The 16,849-nt window shown below is 39.6% G+C and overlaps 1 protein-coding gene across 1 annotated transcript; it reads left to right on the top strand.

The window, feature by feature from the left end:
- Window positions 1-551: 551 nt before the first annotated feature.
- Window positions 552-16,335, top strand: ric8a (RIC8 guanine nucleotide exchange factor A). The gene is made up of 14 exons (XM_028432166.1): window positions 552-668; window positions 6,323-6,370; window positions 7,672-7,882; window positions 8,432-8,586; window positions 8,660-8,740; window positions 8,974-9,073; window positions 9,626-9,813; window positions 10,668-10,762; window positions 10,842-10,992; window positions 13,888-13,983; window positions 14,075-14,219; window positions 14,338-14,482; window positions 15,317-15,436; window positions 15,926-16,335. Exons 1-14 carry the CDS (start codon window positions 573-575, stop codon window positions 16,065-16,067), a joined length of 1,773 nt encoding a protein of 590 aa, XP_028287967.1. The 5' UTR covers window positions 552-572; the 3' UTR covers window positions 16,068-16,335.
- The last annotated feature ends 514 nt before the right edge of the window (window positions 16,336-16,849 follow it).

The following is a 16,849-nucleotide window of genomic DNA, read 5'->3' as shown; positions in this document are numbered from 1 at the left end:
CTCTTTTTCCATAGGCTTGTAATAGTGGTTGCCACTTCCTCTCCTACTTATTTCAATTTAGTGACATACATATATAAACATATTTTTTAAAAAGCTCTCAAAGCTACAGATCAACCCTGAAATAAATGGTTATTTATTTATATATGGTATAAATATAATAGTTTTTTTGAAAAACATTGGGCTATTTTGAATTGATTGATTTGTTTATTTATAAGCCTACTATCATTATTTTCTATTTGTAATCTTATTTTGATTTATTTTGGTTCACACTACATGCGAGGTGTTAAATTCGGTTGGATTTTTCTTTTAAGAAATCGTTTTGTACCACCCCACCTAGGTCCCTAAACGCAGCACTTAGTTTTCAACTAATCCCTTCCACTAATCTGCTGTCGCCTACTCATTGGGATTTAATCATCAGTAATCTTGTGGGTGGCGACAAGCCATAGAGCATATATCCTACCACAGACTGTATAAGGTATACTACAGACGCCACAAGCCATACAAACACGAACAGTCACACACGCAGGCGATACGGCTGACGGTGAAACCTGGAAGAGGCATCAGCTATTTTAATGACGATGAAAATGGATTTAAATGTCATCATAGACCAAATGGAGACCGGAGAGCAAGACGTGGCTTTGAAGGCTTTACAGAGCTACAACAAGGAGGTAAACATTATACGCTTTCTGCGCATAGCTTCTGACCAGCTAGACCTGTGTGTTTAAACAGCGGGAAAGCTGTTTATTTTTTACCAGACAGCAGAACAGCTTTACATAACTCTGACATGCAGTGTCATCCCACTGTAATGGTCGAACGCCCAGCGGACACGGAGATCACCAGATGACACTTTGTTGCAACTCCTGGGAGAAATATTCAGCTCAGGAGCTGTTGGATGAATTAATATGAGTCTGTCCGTGTTGTTTGCTGTGACAGACATTCCGTGTTCATTAACTAAATTATATTTTATTTTGTCGTCACACATCATCAACATCAGAAATAGCTGGATGCACAGTCACAACAGAAATGCTTTCACTGGCCCTTTTTCTGTTTTTTTTTCTTCTTTGCTGCTCCAGGTTTACTTTAACTTCTGGTCACATTAGCTTTTTATCATCTTAATAAAAATAAACTGTTACTTTGCACAGCACATTTTAATTGTTAAATGAAGATGCTTTATTAATTTGCTGCTGTTTTGCTTGTTTGCATGCAGACATAAGGGAGAAACAAAGAGCAGATATAGGCATGACTAGGCATGACTACATTTCAAATATACAAATGGTGAAAAGAAGTATAAAAGTGCAATGCTCCATGCACACAGCATTAATTATCTGCATGTGTTGAAATGCACAACTCCATATTGCAACACAACATAAATGTGACTGCCATACTATATTGCACCACAATTGTTTCTGATCATGAGAATTTGCCTGAAGGCTGCTGCAAAAGGAGGAAAGGGTGGTGAAGTCTCACTCTGGGGGCCAGGGCTGCTGGGATCTCTTCTTGTCTGGAGACATGGCTTTTGTACTTAACATTTTTTAACTAACTCACTGTTTACTTTGGTTTTGTCTGCGTTTTTTTAGATTGCTTTCACTTTTTGTTTGGTTAAGGTATTAAAACTTGCTTTGGATTAGAAAAGCCATCATAATCCTTGTTTACTATACAGCTCCGATTTGTTGAACCACTGCCTGAAAAGGAGTGAATCAGAGGAAGTCCCATTCCTCATTATAGAACATTATTTGATTTATTAATGTATTTGTTTAGTCAATTGACAGCACCAACACAATTCCAATGGTTTCACAAGAGGACCGACATTGCTCTCACAGTGTAGGAGTTGATCTGAAAGGCAATAGGATTAGATCTTCTGAAGCACAAATAGAGTTACAGACAGCTCTGTCAATCCTACTTTACAAAATAGCTTAGAGATGAAAAGCTTAGTGTTACATAAGTTCCTGGGATATATGGTAAATAGTCTGTTCAGTTTTTGTTTTTGTTGGTGAATTTACCTTTACCTTAAATAAACCATGCAGAGTTAAATCTGTATTCTTATTATGTAATTGTTTCAATGTTGAAATGTCAACATTCAAAACTAGAAAAAGCATTTCCTGAAGAAAATGCAACTTTGATTGCAGAAGCTGAAGCATTGCTTTGAATGCTTTTCTGAACGATTGCTTTGAACTCTAAAAATATGAAAAAACACATCAGAATGCATGTGAATAGAAGCTGAAATTATTAAACATAAACTGAATCAGAAATAAAAACAGCTGAATCAGTCATAAAAAAATGACTGAATTAATCTGGACATAAACTGAATTAGTCATAAAAGCAGCTGAATAATTCTAAACATAAGCTGAATCAGTCATAACAGCAGCTGAATTACGCTGAACAGGAGCTGAATAATTGCTTTGAATAGCAGGTCTGCTGTCTGATGTTGGAATCATAGCTGAGGCATAGGGAGACTAAATTATTTTGATGTGCACACTCTGAGTGATGACATCACCCACTCTGCCTTTGAAGATTCTGTACAATACACACTAATGTTAAACTCTGAGGAGACCTCAAAAACCACTTAGTATAAAACTCTTAACCATTTTAAAACTATAAACAGTAGAACTATAAAAAGTTTTCTGTAGCTGAAAATATGCAGGCACTGAAAACTATTAAAAGTTGATGACTCTGAAAGGCTCTCTCATAGACTTCAATGTAAAATTAATATTTTAAAACGCTAAATATTTTAAAAACTATAAATAGCTGAAACAAACTAAAAGTTGACCCATCATGTCCTCAATAAGCTAAACATTTTGATATTTAAACGGTTTCAATAGCCCAAGATACACTGAGCCAAAAAGTGTACGGAAGAAAAAAGAAAAAAAAAGAAAAATAAAGAAATCGAAGAACATGCAATCTCTGCAATCAAACTAATTATAGATGCATGAATTTTTGCAATACAAATACAAGTGCATTTGTTTTCTACCTAACTGCAGAGAACCTCAAGTCTTTTTATATTTATACAACACTACAACATTAATTAAAAACATATGACATTATTTTAATGCCAACCTGAAGAAAACATCACTGGTACAGAACTATACAGTTCCACATTGTTTCAGTGTTCATTTGATGCATTAAGACTAGAGTTAGTATTCTATTCTACCTGTGGCTGTATGTCAAGAAGTGTTTCTATATCTATCAGCCCTACACACTATGTTTGAGGCTAACTGTATGCTTTACTAAACAGAAAGGTTTTAAGTCTTAGTCTTAAAGGTGGAGGCGGCGTCTGCCTCTCAGACCCAGATTGGTAACTGGTTCCATAGTAGCGGTGCCTCATAGCTAAAGGCTCGTCCTTCCATTCTACTTTTATGAATTATGTTGTAAATCATATTGTAAGGCCAAGAATTAGGCCAAGTTCACACTTATGATATTTATTGTCTGTGGATATTTCAAAGTGCATAGTTTCCAATGAATATGACTGCATCTGTTACTAGCTTCAGCCTCGCCTAGTATAGGCTAGTGCACATAGCTACCTGATGGTATTCTTATCAGCAACAATAATATTAAAGTAATGGAACATCAGGACACAAGGGTGTGTTACACTAGGGAAACACTGATGTAGTAGATAAAGGAATAAGAAACTAAATGTGACTGAAGTGTGCTGTTACTGGTACAAGGTTGTGATGTGTCATCATCTTTATTAGTTTATGCTCTCCCTACATCATTATACAATTATAATGATGTAGGAGAGACAACGAGACATAGGTGAGACACATCAGGGTGGGGCAGGTTATCAACAAGGAGGGAACACAAGAGGAAGTAAACACAAGGGAACAGAGCCTTTCAAAACAGGAAATATCCAAAACAACCCATGAAAATACACTGCTCAAAAAAAATGGAATACCTTTAAAACAACACAATGTAACTCCAAGTCAGTCACACTTCAGTGAAATCAGCCTGTCCAGTTAGGAAGCAACACTGATTGTGAATCAATTTCAGCTGCTGTTGTGCAAATAGAACAGACAACAGGTGGAAATGAGAGGCGATTATCAAGACAACCCCTATAAAGGAGAGGTTCTGCAGGTGCTGACCACAGCACTCCATTTCTCTGTTCTCATCCTTTCTGACTGATATTTTGCTCACTTTTGCATTTTGTCAGTGCTCTAACCCCTACAGGTAGCATGAGGCGGGTCTACAACCCACACAAGTTGCTCAGGTAGTGCAGCTCATCCAGGATGGCACATCAATGAGAGCTGTGGCAAAAATGGTTTGCTGTGTCTGTCAGCCGTGTCCAGAGCATGGAGGAGCAGGCCAGGAGACAGGCCAGTACACCAGGAGACATGGAGGGGGCTGAATGATTGGCATTTGCCAGAAAACACCAAGATTGGCAGATTCGCCATTAGCGCCCTGTGCTCCTCACGGATAAGAGCAGGTTCACACTGAGCACATGTAACAGACGTGACGGAGTCTGGAGACATGGTGGAGAATGTTCTCTTGCCTGCAACGTCCTCCAGAATGAGAGTCGTGGGTCAGTAATGGTGTGGGGAGGCATTTCTTTGGAGAGCAACCCTCCATGTGATAGCCAGAGGTACACTGACTGCCATAAGGTACCAGGAGGAGATCCTCAGACCCATTGTGAGACCATATGCTGGTGCAATGGGCCCTGGATTTTTCTGATGGCCCTTTAGGCCTCATGTGGCTGAAGTGTGTCAGTAGTTCCTGTTGATGAAGGCATTGATGCTATGGACTGGCCTGCATGTACCACAGACCTGAATCCAATCGAGCACATCTGGGACATCATGTCTCGTTCCATCAACGCCACGTTGCACCACAGACTGTCCAGGAGTTGACTGATGCTTTAATCTAGGTCTGGGAGGAGATCCCTCAGGACAACATCTGCTGCCTCATCAGGATTTTTTTGAGCAGTCTACAAATAATACCAAAAAAAAACAAAATAAAATTATACTAAAATAACCAAGAAACTAAGGATCACACTAACACTGGATCATGACAAATTACTGTACTTGCTTGTTTCTTAACTTTTCTAGCTAAGCATTGTTGCCAGTCTTGTCTGATGGCAGTGGTCTTTCAGCAGCAACCATGGGTCAGAAATGGTTTAAGTAACACAAAAACTACCGTATTTTCACGACAATAAGGCGCACCTAAAAGTCTAAAATTTAAAATGAACAGCCAGCCGGCAACGACAGTGACTCTGACAGCGATGAGAGGGAAGCTGGTATGCAAGCACTCGCACAGTTGTTTTATTCTGACGCTGAAGATGAGGACTTTGATGGGTTTGCGGGAGAGGATTGATTAAAATGTGAGTGTATTGTACATAGCTGTAATAAAGTTCGACTTAACTCTATGTTTTTGTCCCGTTACCTTTTTATTTACGTACTGGTATGTTTTAGCGTAGCATGCGTCTTAGCGTCTCAGTGACTGTTGTCCGAGCTTTTGTGAAAGCCGGCATAATTTCAGAGCAATAATGAATTAGGAATCACTGTGGTGCAATTTATATCCAAAGATGGTCTTTATTTGTTAATAAAGTGTAAAGATAAAGTTGGAATCACAACAGGCATTCAGGAGCAGCCACTGCTCTGCCCATAGAAACACACGCTGTTTCTCTGTCGCTGCCACCGTTGAGAGAGAGGCTGCACCGGCTCCTCGCTGATATCCAGCCGGTTTTTACTGAATTTACGTACTGGTATGTTTTAGCGTAACCTGCGCCTTGTAGTACGGTGCGCCTTGTATATGCGCTGAGGACAGAAATAGACCGTGTAACTGACACTGCGCCTTATAATGCGGTGCGCCTTATGGTCGTGAAAATACGGTAGTTCAAAATGCTGACTTGGCCCCTTAGTTCAATCCAGCATCTAATCTTCGTCGTTTAATCTATGCATGCCACTTCTCACAACTTCAATTATGTGCTCCCAGCTAGCTACACAGGCCTAGTGGAGTTCATACCTCCATGGATCAGAACTGTGTTGGAGGCACAGGGGGCAAAATATTAGACTAGTTTCATATTGTTATGAATGATTGTGACACAAGGAGAAATGAAAAGAAAAAGACAGTAGAAAGGATGGACAGAGAGACAAATAAAGCCACAGAGGGTGACAGGAGATGTATTTTTAGGGAGGATGCTTGCATCAAGCTTTTTAACATTCATAAAGACTAGTCCTTCTATTAAGAGATAGCTATAGCTGTAGCTTCAGTCTTTATCAAGTTCTGGCGCTTGTACTTCAAAATATTTATTCTAACCTAATTGTTTTATACATGTGTTTTCATATCTTTCGATTTTTCCATCTGTCTTTGAGCCTTCTACTTTGCTTCCTTTCAGATGAACCTGTGTTTTACATTCAGCAGGGAGGAGGAGCAGAACAGAGAGGTATGCTTTTCAGAATTTTTCTCACAATTTTATTTTATTTTGTTTGGTGAAGACTATTTTCTACAATCAAAGAGAAAAGACATACACAGATACCCCTGGCAATGTTACAGATATAGTTTTTGCAATCTTTGATTCTATTGCTTAAGTTGCACTGTGTGTGTACTTCAGGAAATAGCTTTACGAATGGCATGAAAGTGCAATGAGCAACATGTTGTGCTCTTCCGGAGCCCACAATTGATTCATCTGACTTCAGATGTCTGTTTTGTTTCGTTCAAAATGGTATAATATAATTCTCTACAAACAAGGTTTCATTGTTCAGTACTGAGACTTTGCTACTTAGTGGTTTACAAGCCTGTAAAAAGCAGACTAGAAACAGGGTTGACAAACAGCAGAGCTCTATTGTTAAATGAGTTACGGAAGTTACGGAAAGGAGGGTTGAGTGTAAAAATATTCTCAACTGTAGTGTTAAGTATGCCAGAAAAAAAGAATTAATATCTCCTATACATAGCATTTCAGATAGTATGCAAAAAGCACCAGGACTTTTTACTACATGTGGTCACATTGTTTTGACAGTCCTCTGCACACAATGTAATGTGATATGTCACATGGCTGAGGTGCTGAGAGTAAACCTATGATATAACATTATAAAATGACAACAGTAGGACTCTGTGAGCTCTGCAAAAGCCATTTACTTGACTCTCAGATAAAATAATTGCAGCACCAACTATTTTAGTCATTTTAGTCACAATATTCATTTATGTAAGGAAGTATAAATTATGTTGTAATGTTATAGTGCATCCCAGCTTTATGCATATTATGAAGAATATTCATGTAATAGAACAAAATACTTTTTTGGGCAGCTGGATTAAGTTCTCTGGATCTAGATACTTAGGTCGTGCAATTTGCAATTTTGTAGTGCAACTAATGTAATAAAGAGAGATAGACTAATAAGGACTTTGTGTTTGGTTTCTGACATTGATCAGTGCTTTCTTATGCCAGAAACTTAACAACCACTAACATTGTACCTGTGGCTACATGTAGAAGGCACAGAGAAAGATGTGCCACTGCCACTGCTTCTTTGTCTAACAAACACCTCCTTGACAATAAGTTTACACCTGCACACAGACTGTAGAATTAATTACAAGTCAGTTTAGCAGACATTAGGAAACCAGTTCCATCTATCTGCCTGCTACGTCAAACACATACTAATAACTTTCAGACAGCCAGGTGTCTGTAAAATCTTATGTTTCCCAGTTTCTCACAGTAAAAAGGCCTAAGTATATTTTCATTGTGTGACACAGCACTTGGGGGAGTTGGTGATTGGTTTCCTAAACAGGGAGTTGCAACCCTCCTGCCAGCTGGCCTGTCTAGAAACTGTTCGAATCTTGACCCGAGACAAACAATGCCTGGATCCATTCATCAACCGCTCTGCCATGTCCACCCTTGCCCGCTATGCTGGAATCGCTGTGGCCATCACTGCCACATCTGTAGGCAGCCATCCACAGGGGCAAGGTAGTTTCCTTCTTCACCTCAAGGGTTTTACTTTTTGTTTGTTTTACTTTTTGTTTGTAAATGTGATGTAAATCTCATGTACACTAATCATTTTTTGTTTTTGTATCACCTTTTTGTATCACCTTTTCAAGGTAACCTGGAAACTGTAAATATAGAGTGCATACATTTACAAGGTTTTAAGACTAAAAAAATGTTTTCTTACATTTAAAATGCGCTTTCTTAGCATTTACATAACATACAAATTAACATACAAATAACCTATGATTATACATTCTTTTTTGTTATTTACAATTTAAACATTTATTTTACTGGTTATAGCAACAATGAGTTTGTATGCTTCTTTTATTTATGCTCTTTGTTTATTCAACTTGTGTGTAGTTGTAATACAATTAAAGATGATTCTGTTTCATTTAATGGAAGCAAGGTGCATTACCAAAGATAAAGAAGGGAAGAAGAACGGTGAAGTTAAAAAGTTTTTGTCCACCATTTTTTATATTTCTTTTTGAAAAGCCAATACAATACCAGTTAAATGTGAATTTCTCCTTCCAGTGGATGGAGAGGGAGGAGATGGAGAAGCAGCAGAAGAAGACTCCAGTGAGATGGTTAAGGAATCTTCCCCTTCTTCGGAAAATCCAGATCAGGATGTGATTGCTGAGGCTCTCAAGTCAATCTGTAACATCCTTCTACACAATGAGACAGGACAGGTCAGTGTGCTGTGCTCATAAATCACAACATTTTATTTGGCTGGTGCTGATCTGTAAAATGTGTGGATGACAGGTGGTGGCAGGAGACCTGCAGCTGATTAAAGGTCTGGCAAAAAGGCTTAAGCAGTGTCATGACTCCACATGGACTCATGAGGTATGGGCATCAATTAGATACAATTTGTAATAACAATAGGGCAAAATATATAACTATTATAACTATTAATTAAGTAACTATTAAACTACTATAACTATTAATTATATATATTATTAATATATAACTACTACTACTACTAAATATCTGCACCACTAATCCAAAAATAGAATGACTGAGAAATATTGATGTCAAGTGCACAGTCACTGTTCTTTGTGCATGCTTTGTCTGCTCAGGTACGTTTCTTTGACCTGCGCCTCACCTTCCTGCTGACTGCTCTGAAAACAGACATCAGGTCACAGCTGACACAAAATCTTCATGGTATCAGTCTCCTAGGTAATTCATTTACTGTACTGACCAGTCAGTGAAAGTATTAACCTGACACTCATTAGCCAGGATGAGGATGAGGAATCATGTGCCTTTTACAATAAAGGAATTCGACCTAAAGCTAAACTACAAAGTTTTTTCCCACATACATACTTACATTCTGCCTGCACTGTGGACATGCTGAAAATTTTGCAAACACTGAAGTTAAATCATGATCCACCTTGTAACATCATCTGTTTTCAGATTTTCATGTATGAGCGAACATACTACATACTTGTTACCTACATACCTACTGGTACAATCATACAAATACAACAAGCACGTATGTGACTTGTATTGTAGCTATGTATGTCATCTGTTAAATGTTAAATATGGTCTGCACTTTTAGGCTGAACTTCTAACCTTGTTGTACAATGACAATACAATTCTGATTCTGGTTCTTTCTTTATTGTTCTGATGTCCAACAAAAATGAAAAATCAAACATAATTGTATGAGGTTACAAGAAACAAAGGATTTAATATAGAAAATGTTGAAAACTTGCTGTCTTGTGTGTGTTTTAGGCAACCAGTTGGATTCCATACTGGGTCTGAGTTGGCCAGATACACTGGAGACAGCAAGGGCAGGGTTAGAAGGCATCCCACCCGAAGAACTGCCCCCTCTGAGCCGACAGCAGACAGAACTAACTATGGAGATCCTTAAAATACTTTTCAATATTACCTTTGACACAACCAGACGCAAGGTGGATGAGGTAATTATTTTGTTTGTTTACTACAATTACAGTTCAGGGAGTTTTTATCATGTAGTCATACATTTTGCTCTCTCACAGAGCTAAAAGGAAAGCAGTAATCACCTCCAGACTTCCTCTGTTTGTATATTAATTACCTTGACAATATTTCTTTGATATACAGTGGTGGTATCTTTGAAGACGTTTGCAACTCCCCAGAGTGGCTGCCTGAGTTACACACACACATACACACACACACACACAGATGTGCGCACATACAGGTGAGCACACTCCCACCAGCACGCGCTCATTGGAAAATATGTGGCATCAAGCACCATGCTATCTGTTGGAAAATTATTAGTAGCCAGCCATGCTGGTATGTTGACAGAATTTGGAGGTTTTCAAGTGCTGCGTGATCTCTGTGCCCATGTAACAGTGCTCCCTCAGAATATAGTTTCAAAATAGATCAAACTAGGAGATTGCTTCATGTTAATCTGCATTGCTAATTGTATTCATTGTGAATGACTCCTTAACATGTGTCTAGGTCTATATATAATCTGAAGAGCGAAAACGCATCCAGACAGGAATGTTGTTGTTTCAGGGCTGGTAACATGTTAATGTGATTATTCTAAAAGAGGCCCTGTAAATTTTTGGTCACCTTTCTCAGATTAAAGGAGATTATGTAAGTGCTGCTAGTGTTTTTCTAATTGAATAGCTCACTAGGTTAATATAACTAGCTAAAGATTAATAATATTTTGTTTAGCTTTCTATTCAGAATTTATTTTGTGATGTAATGTTTCACATGCATGAAATTGGATTAGCCAGTCACTGGGGTACTTCATGATTCTATGTGTGTATGTTTATGCTTATGTGTGAAGGAAGAGGCAGCAGAGTACAGACATTTGGGAGCCATACTAAGACACTGTCTAATGAGCTATGCAGACGGTGAGGAGCGGACTGAGGAGTTTCACAGGTAGTAGGCTATATGCATGCATAGGTGACTTGTTTAATGCAGTCACGACTCTCTCTTACCTGTCTATCCCATTTTTCAGCCATGTTGTGAATCTGCTGGGCAACCTACCCCTGCCTTGTTTGGATGTACTGCTAATACCTAAAGTGCAACAAGGCTCTATCGAGTACATGGGAGTCAACATGGACGCTGTCAACATGTTGCTTGGATTCATGGAAAAAAAACTTGATCGGGTAAGATGTGACTGTCTATAAACATGAATACTTTGTTATAATAAGGTTAGAAGTAGAATTTTGAAATCAATTCGTGTGTGGACTGGGAGCCAGTGGAGCTGCTTGAGGATGGGTGTGATATGCTCAGATGATACGGGCAGCAGAGTTCTTGTAGTTCATAGAGAAACTTGTGAGGTAGACCAATAAGAAAATTGCAGTCGTCAATATGGGACGTGTCAAGGGCGTGAACAAGAACAGCAGTACTATGGAGTGTGAGTAAGGGATGGAGATGATTGATATCGTGATTGATAAGGTCGTGAAAGTAAGCAGAGCAGGTTACATTCATATGAGCCTTAAGGGAGAGAGTGCTGTCAAGGACGACACCCAGACTCTTGACACCAGAAGGAGGAGCAGTGGAATTGTCAATAATCAGCAAAATACTGTCACTGTCAGATTTAGTGAGTGTGGATTTTGTACCAATAATAACATTGAGTTTTATCATCAGTTGTGTGAAAAACATGTTTTAATTTCTAGAAGGCAGTCAGAAGGGGGGGGGGGGGTGCACCAAAACACCAAAATCATAAAACAAAACACTCAAAAAACAATCAACACTGATGTGCTTAATCAGAACAGACGTCCCATGATTTTCAGATTTCAATTATCAACTCAGATGTGCACAAAAAAAGTGCATCTAATGGAATGAGCGGTGCTACAGTGAAAGCAGGTCAAATCGATCATTTCTGTCATCTGGCAATTTTGTTAATTGGCTAGCTCGTTAGCTAGCTAACGTTAGCGAAGATACTCATATATGCTAGAATTTCACAAGACAAACACAGTTGGACCAGCAATATCACTCTCTCACTATGCATTAATTAGCCAACATCACAGAGCACATTAAAATATACTCAGACAGAGAAGGAATGCATTTGAAGCAGATCCCCCATTTGCCCGCCAAAATGCAAACAGCAATGATTCCAAAATGGAGTCAGTTTAGTCAGCTTCTGAGCATGTGCAATATCAGGTCTACGGAAACCCCTCTAGGACATTCTTATTCCAAGATTTAAGATTCAAAGCGTTTATTGTCATATGCACAATCAAGAAACTGGTTTCCCTGTACAATGAAATTCTTACTTTGCTGCTCACACTGAATGCCATAAAGGTTTAAGAAAAACAAAATAGAATAATTTGCAAAAGAGCAATTTGAAGAGCAAAAAGATGCAAATAACTACACAAAATATAAACTTTGGAAGTAAATGAAGCTATATACATATAACTGTGCATAAATGTGCATGTGTGCTACATCAGCTGTTGTGCAAATTAAGCAGAGAATGATATGATAATGATAATGATCATCATAGTGCAAAAACAGGAGGTAAACAATTGTACATGTGCAGTTATTGGATTAGATATTAAGGTGCATAAAGAAATAAATAGATAAACAGTATTGGAGTTACTGTTACTGCATGTAAACATGTTAGCATGTAAACAGTCAGTGTGTAAACATGTCAGTATCTAAACAATCAGTGTGTATGTGTGTTACATGTCAGTATGTAAACAGTTAGTGTGTATGTGTGGGGTACAGTCCATTGTTACAGACTCCTGTCAGCTGTTGAGGAGTCTGATGGCATAGGGAAAGAAAGAGTTCCTGAGTCTGGTGGTCCTGCACTTCATACTCCTGTACCTCCAGCCTGAGGGGAGGAGAGTGAACAGACCTTGTTGGGGGTGGGTGGGGTCCTTGATGATGGAGGCAGCTCTCCTGTGGACTCTGCGCTGGTAGATGCTCTGCAGAGAGGGCAGAGGAGTCCTGGTGATCTTAGACGCAGTCTTCACCACTCTCTGCAGGCGTTTGCGGTCCATAGCGGTAGAGCTGCCGTACCACACAGTGATGCAACTGGTCAGGATGGACTCAATGACGCAGCTGTATGCCAAACTTCCTCAGCCTCCTCAGGAAGTACAGCTGCTGCTGAGCTTTCTTCACCAGCTGTGTGGTGTTGAGAGTCCAGGTGAGGTCCTCTGTGATGTGGACCCCCAGATATTTGAAGCTGCTCACCCTCTGCACTTCCAGGCCCCAGATAAACAAAGGCTGATATGGTCTCCTCTCTTTCCTCATTTCCACTCTCTTCCCACTCTTCTTGGGGAGGGGGACGATAGTAGTGGTCTTGAAGCAGGAGGGGACAATTCTCTGGGTGAGGGAGAGGTTGAATATGGAGGTGAGAGTGGCTGTCAGCTCGTTGGCACATGCTCTGAGGGCTCGTCCAGGAATATTGTCTGGTCCTTCCGCTTTGCAGGGGTTGATCTGATCAAGGTGATCAGAGCTTTGTTTACCTGGGCTTTTGAGACGACTGGTGGGGGTGAGGGGGATGCAGTGGTCCAGATGTCTGTGGGCCTCCTCTCTGTGTGGGCAGTGGAGGTGTCGAAGCGGGCGTAAAAAGTGTTAAGGTCATCAGGCAGGCTGTCTGCGGCGCTGATGGTGTTAGAGCTGCTCCTGTAATCTGTGATGTGCTGCAAGCCCTGCCACATGCCATATTGCGACAGAGGTGAAGTGTTTGATTTTCTCAACAGTGTGGTATGTATGTATGTACTTGGCCGGATTCTTTTGCTTTAACAAGAAATACAGATCAACACAGAAATGTTAATTAAATTGCACATAAAAACATTTCATTTCATTCAACAACTTACTGCGATCACTTTTTTATGGTAATGCACCAATCACAGATTCTCAGGCAAAGTGCAGCTGTGGTTGGTTTGCTTTGCTTTGCCTGAAATCACACTATCTAATTTTATTTATCAACAGTTTTTTGCACAACATGAGAAAAACCATCTTTTTGGCCATCTAAATGTTTCAAATGAAATAAATGGATGATCTGGCTGGCTCTATTCATTATGCATTGATAAACGTATGTGTCTATCTCCCAGGGACATAAGTTGAAGGAGTCCCTGCTCCCATCACTGAACCTGCTGACTGAGAGTGCCCGCATCCACAGAGAGACAAGGAAGTTCCTTAGGTCAAAAGTCAGTACTGAGTGGCAGAGATTTCACAATGAAAACAAGTGCACAAATATTATTCTATACAATTTGTGTGTATGTGTGTAATTATGTTTAGGTGCTACCTCCATTACGTGATGTAATAAACAGGCCAGAGGTGGGCAGTGCTTTGAGGAACAAAATAGTCCGCCTCATGACACACATCGACACTGACGTCAAAGACTGCGCTGCAGAATTCCTCTTTGTACTCTGCAAAGAAAGTGGTGAGTCAAATGTCTGTTTGACATGATACTGCATGGTACTCACTCACTCCACCTGCCCTAACGAAAGAAATCCATCAAAACTGGGCAGCCATTTTTAACACATACTTCTTCTCTACAGTTTCCAGGTTCATTAAGTATACTGGATATGGTAATGCTGCAGGTCTGCTGGCTGCCAGAGGACTTCTGGGGGGGGGCAGAGACTCCGGGAACTACTCTGAGGATGAAGATTCTGAGACAGAAGAGTACAGAGAGGCTAAGGCCCAGTCAGTAGTATTGGAACACTTACACTTACATTGACACAGAGACAGCCATGGGGTATTTCCAGTCATAGTAAAATGTGTTTTTATAACAGATACAGCCTGGGTTATCTAGTGAAACTTGATGGACAAAACAAGTCATCCTGACATTTGGCCTGAGCCCAGGAAGCAAATATTAGCACAAAGGAGAAGGAGCTGGCCTACCCTGGGCACCCTATCTTGTTTTCAAGAGTGAGCCCAGTCATCTCAAACAGAAATTAACCATCAACACCAGAAAAACTCTGTTACCTGCAAGTCCATTTAGTAGCTGCTCCAACACACTTTTATGCTCATAGAATTATGTATCTTCGGGCGAAGTTTTTAGTGAAGCTGTTTAGTGAAGCTCCTGAGTGCTGTACTCTAGTTACACACACAGTATTTGTGTTTAAACAAAGTCAGAGGGCTAGATGCTATATTGACTCACTGGTGGTAACCTGTCTGATGTTACACAAGGGTATGGGCTGTGGTTAGCGGTGGGCATGCTAATTTGTAATTTATATAAGTTAAATTCTCTGCAACACAGTCTGGAATGGCATAGCAGTTACGTCTTCACATGCTGGTTTGTTTGTTTTTGAATAGTTTAACCTCGATTGTTTACAAGTTACCTAAAATGTATTATTTTTTATCAAGGGTAACAATCACATCCTCACATTGACCAGTGTGCCTGAAAGCATTATACAGCTGCATACTGTAATTATTTAACTTTAGGTAAACTTTGATCTTTTTTTATTTTAAATTAAAATTAAAATGATTCCTTATGCCCATGTGCTTCACCTGTATTTAATGTTGTTTTCTCCCCAGTATAAATCCAATAACAGGAGTGGTGGAAGAGGAGCAGCCCAATCCCCTGGAGGGAATGACAGAGGAGCAAAAGGAGTATGAAGCCATGAAGCTGGTCAAAATGTTTGACAAATTGTCAAGGTCAGTAAGAGCAGAAAACACACACAGGCAGTGTGCTTGAAGGTTTCTGAACTTTTTTGTATTTTCTATATGTCTATATTTTTTTATATTTCTGAACCCAAACATAAGCAGGATTTTTAAGGGTAGACAAGGACAACCCAAGCAAACAAATGATGGCAATCCTTTGAAATATTATAGACTACTCTGCCCTTTAGGGAGAGGATCAAATGTTACAAACGGCTTTAAAACTTTGCCTTTAGTGCTTTGATGTTTCTCTCTCTCTCTCTCTCTCTTTGTGTGGGTGTGAATAAATTGAATAAAATTAAAATGAATAAGTGGTCATTTATTTATTTATTTATTTAAATAAATAAATAAATAAAATATGACTGGTGGTCTGTGGAGTGAGAAATTATTCTGTGATCTTGTTTGAGTTACACTCTGCACATATGATGTCTGCCAATTAGAAATATAATATTATACTTACCTTTTTTTGATACTATTTCTTTTCAGGACCAACCTAATCCAGCCCATGCAGCTTGGTATGGATGGGAAGATGACAGAGATGACAACAGAGGATATGCAGAAACTATCCCACAATCCTTTGTTCCCATCACAAGAGCCAGTTAATTCAGACAGTGAGGGTGAAACCTAGTCAACATATTCAACTTATGTGTCACCCCTTAAAAAGTTTCAATATTTCAGATATTCATGTGTCACCACCCTGTTCCAATCTATTTATTTTAATGGGGAAGTTACCAGTGGTATCAAAAGTACACAAATTTATTACTTACATGGAAGTATAGATACAGGGGTTAAAAACACTTTAACTCAAGTTAAAGTACAGAAGCATAGGGACAACAGTGGCGCAGTGGTATAGCAGGGTTGTCTAGTAACTGGAAGGTTGGTGGTTCAATCCCAACTCCTCCTCCTGTGTTCTTGGTCATTGTATGTCATTGTATGACATAGACAGCTGTAAAAATTTCCCTCTGGTATTAATACAGTATCCAAAATAAAAAAAAATTAAAAAAAACTTTGGACAGAGCTTCCGTTACGTCACCCTTTTGTTTCTGAAGAGCCGTTTTGAGTCTCATTGGGAGGTTCCGGGACGTGATGACCGCCGCCATGTTGGCACGTCACGTCAACTAAAACTCCGAATATGGACAAAGAGGGGGAGCACGAGCGGGGTTTAGGGGGGCGGGCGATCGTGGAAGCAGGAAACTCACGCTGTGATACGTCAACTGTCTGTCACTCAAGCGGCAACGCCCATAATTAGGCGTAAGTCCGAATACAATTGAAACGAGTGAGTTGTAAAAAAATTCACCCCCCGTACAATTGACACTAGAAGAGAACCTATCATCTGAGACCAGAGTGGTTTTTTGTACCGGATGCACCAATTGTGAAATTCTGGGCCGATACCGATACCGATGTTTAACA

The sequence above is a fragment of the Parambassis ranga genome, chromosome 19, assembly GCF_900634625.1.
Source record: "Parambassis ranga chromosome 19, fParRan2.1, whole genome shotgun sequence".
NCBI lineage: Eukaryota > Metazoa > Chordata > Actinopteri > Ambassidae > Parambassis > Parambassis ranga.
This window is presented reverse-complemented; position numbering and strand designations above follow the sequence as displayed.

What these genes read in the sequence shown, in the direction of transcription:
- ric8a (XM_028432166.1), top strand. Translation starts at nt 573, where the DNA reads ATGACGATGAAAATGGATTTAAATGTCATCATAGACCAAATGGAGACC. An exon ending in CCAGACGCAAGGTGGATGAG is followed by an intron (nt 9,814 to 10,667) that starts GTAATTATTTTG and finishes TTATGTGTGAAG; the next exon opens with GAAGAGGCAGCAGAGTACAG. An exon ending in ATGTTTGACAAATTGTCAAG is followed by an intron (nt 15,437 to 15,925) that starts GTCAGTAAGAGC and finishes ATTTCTTTTCAG; the next exon opens with GACCAACCTAATCCAGCCCA.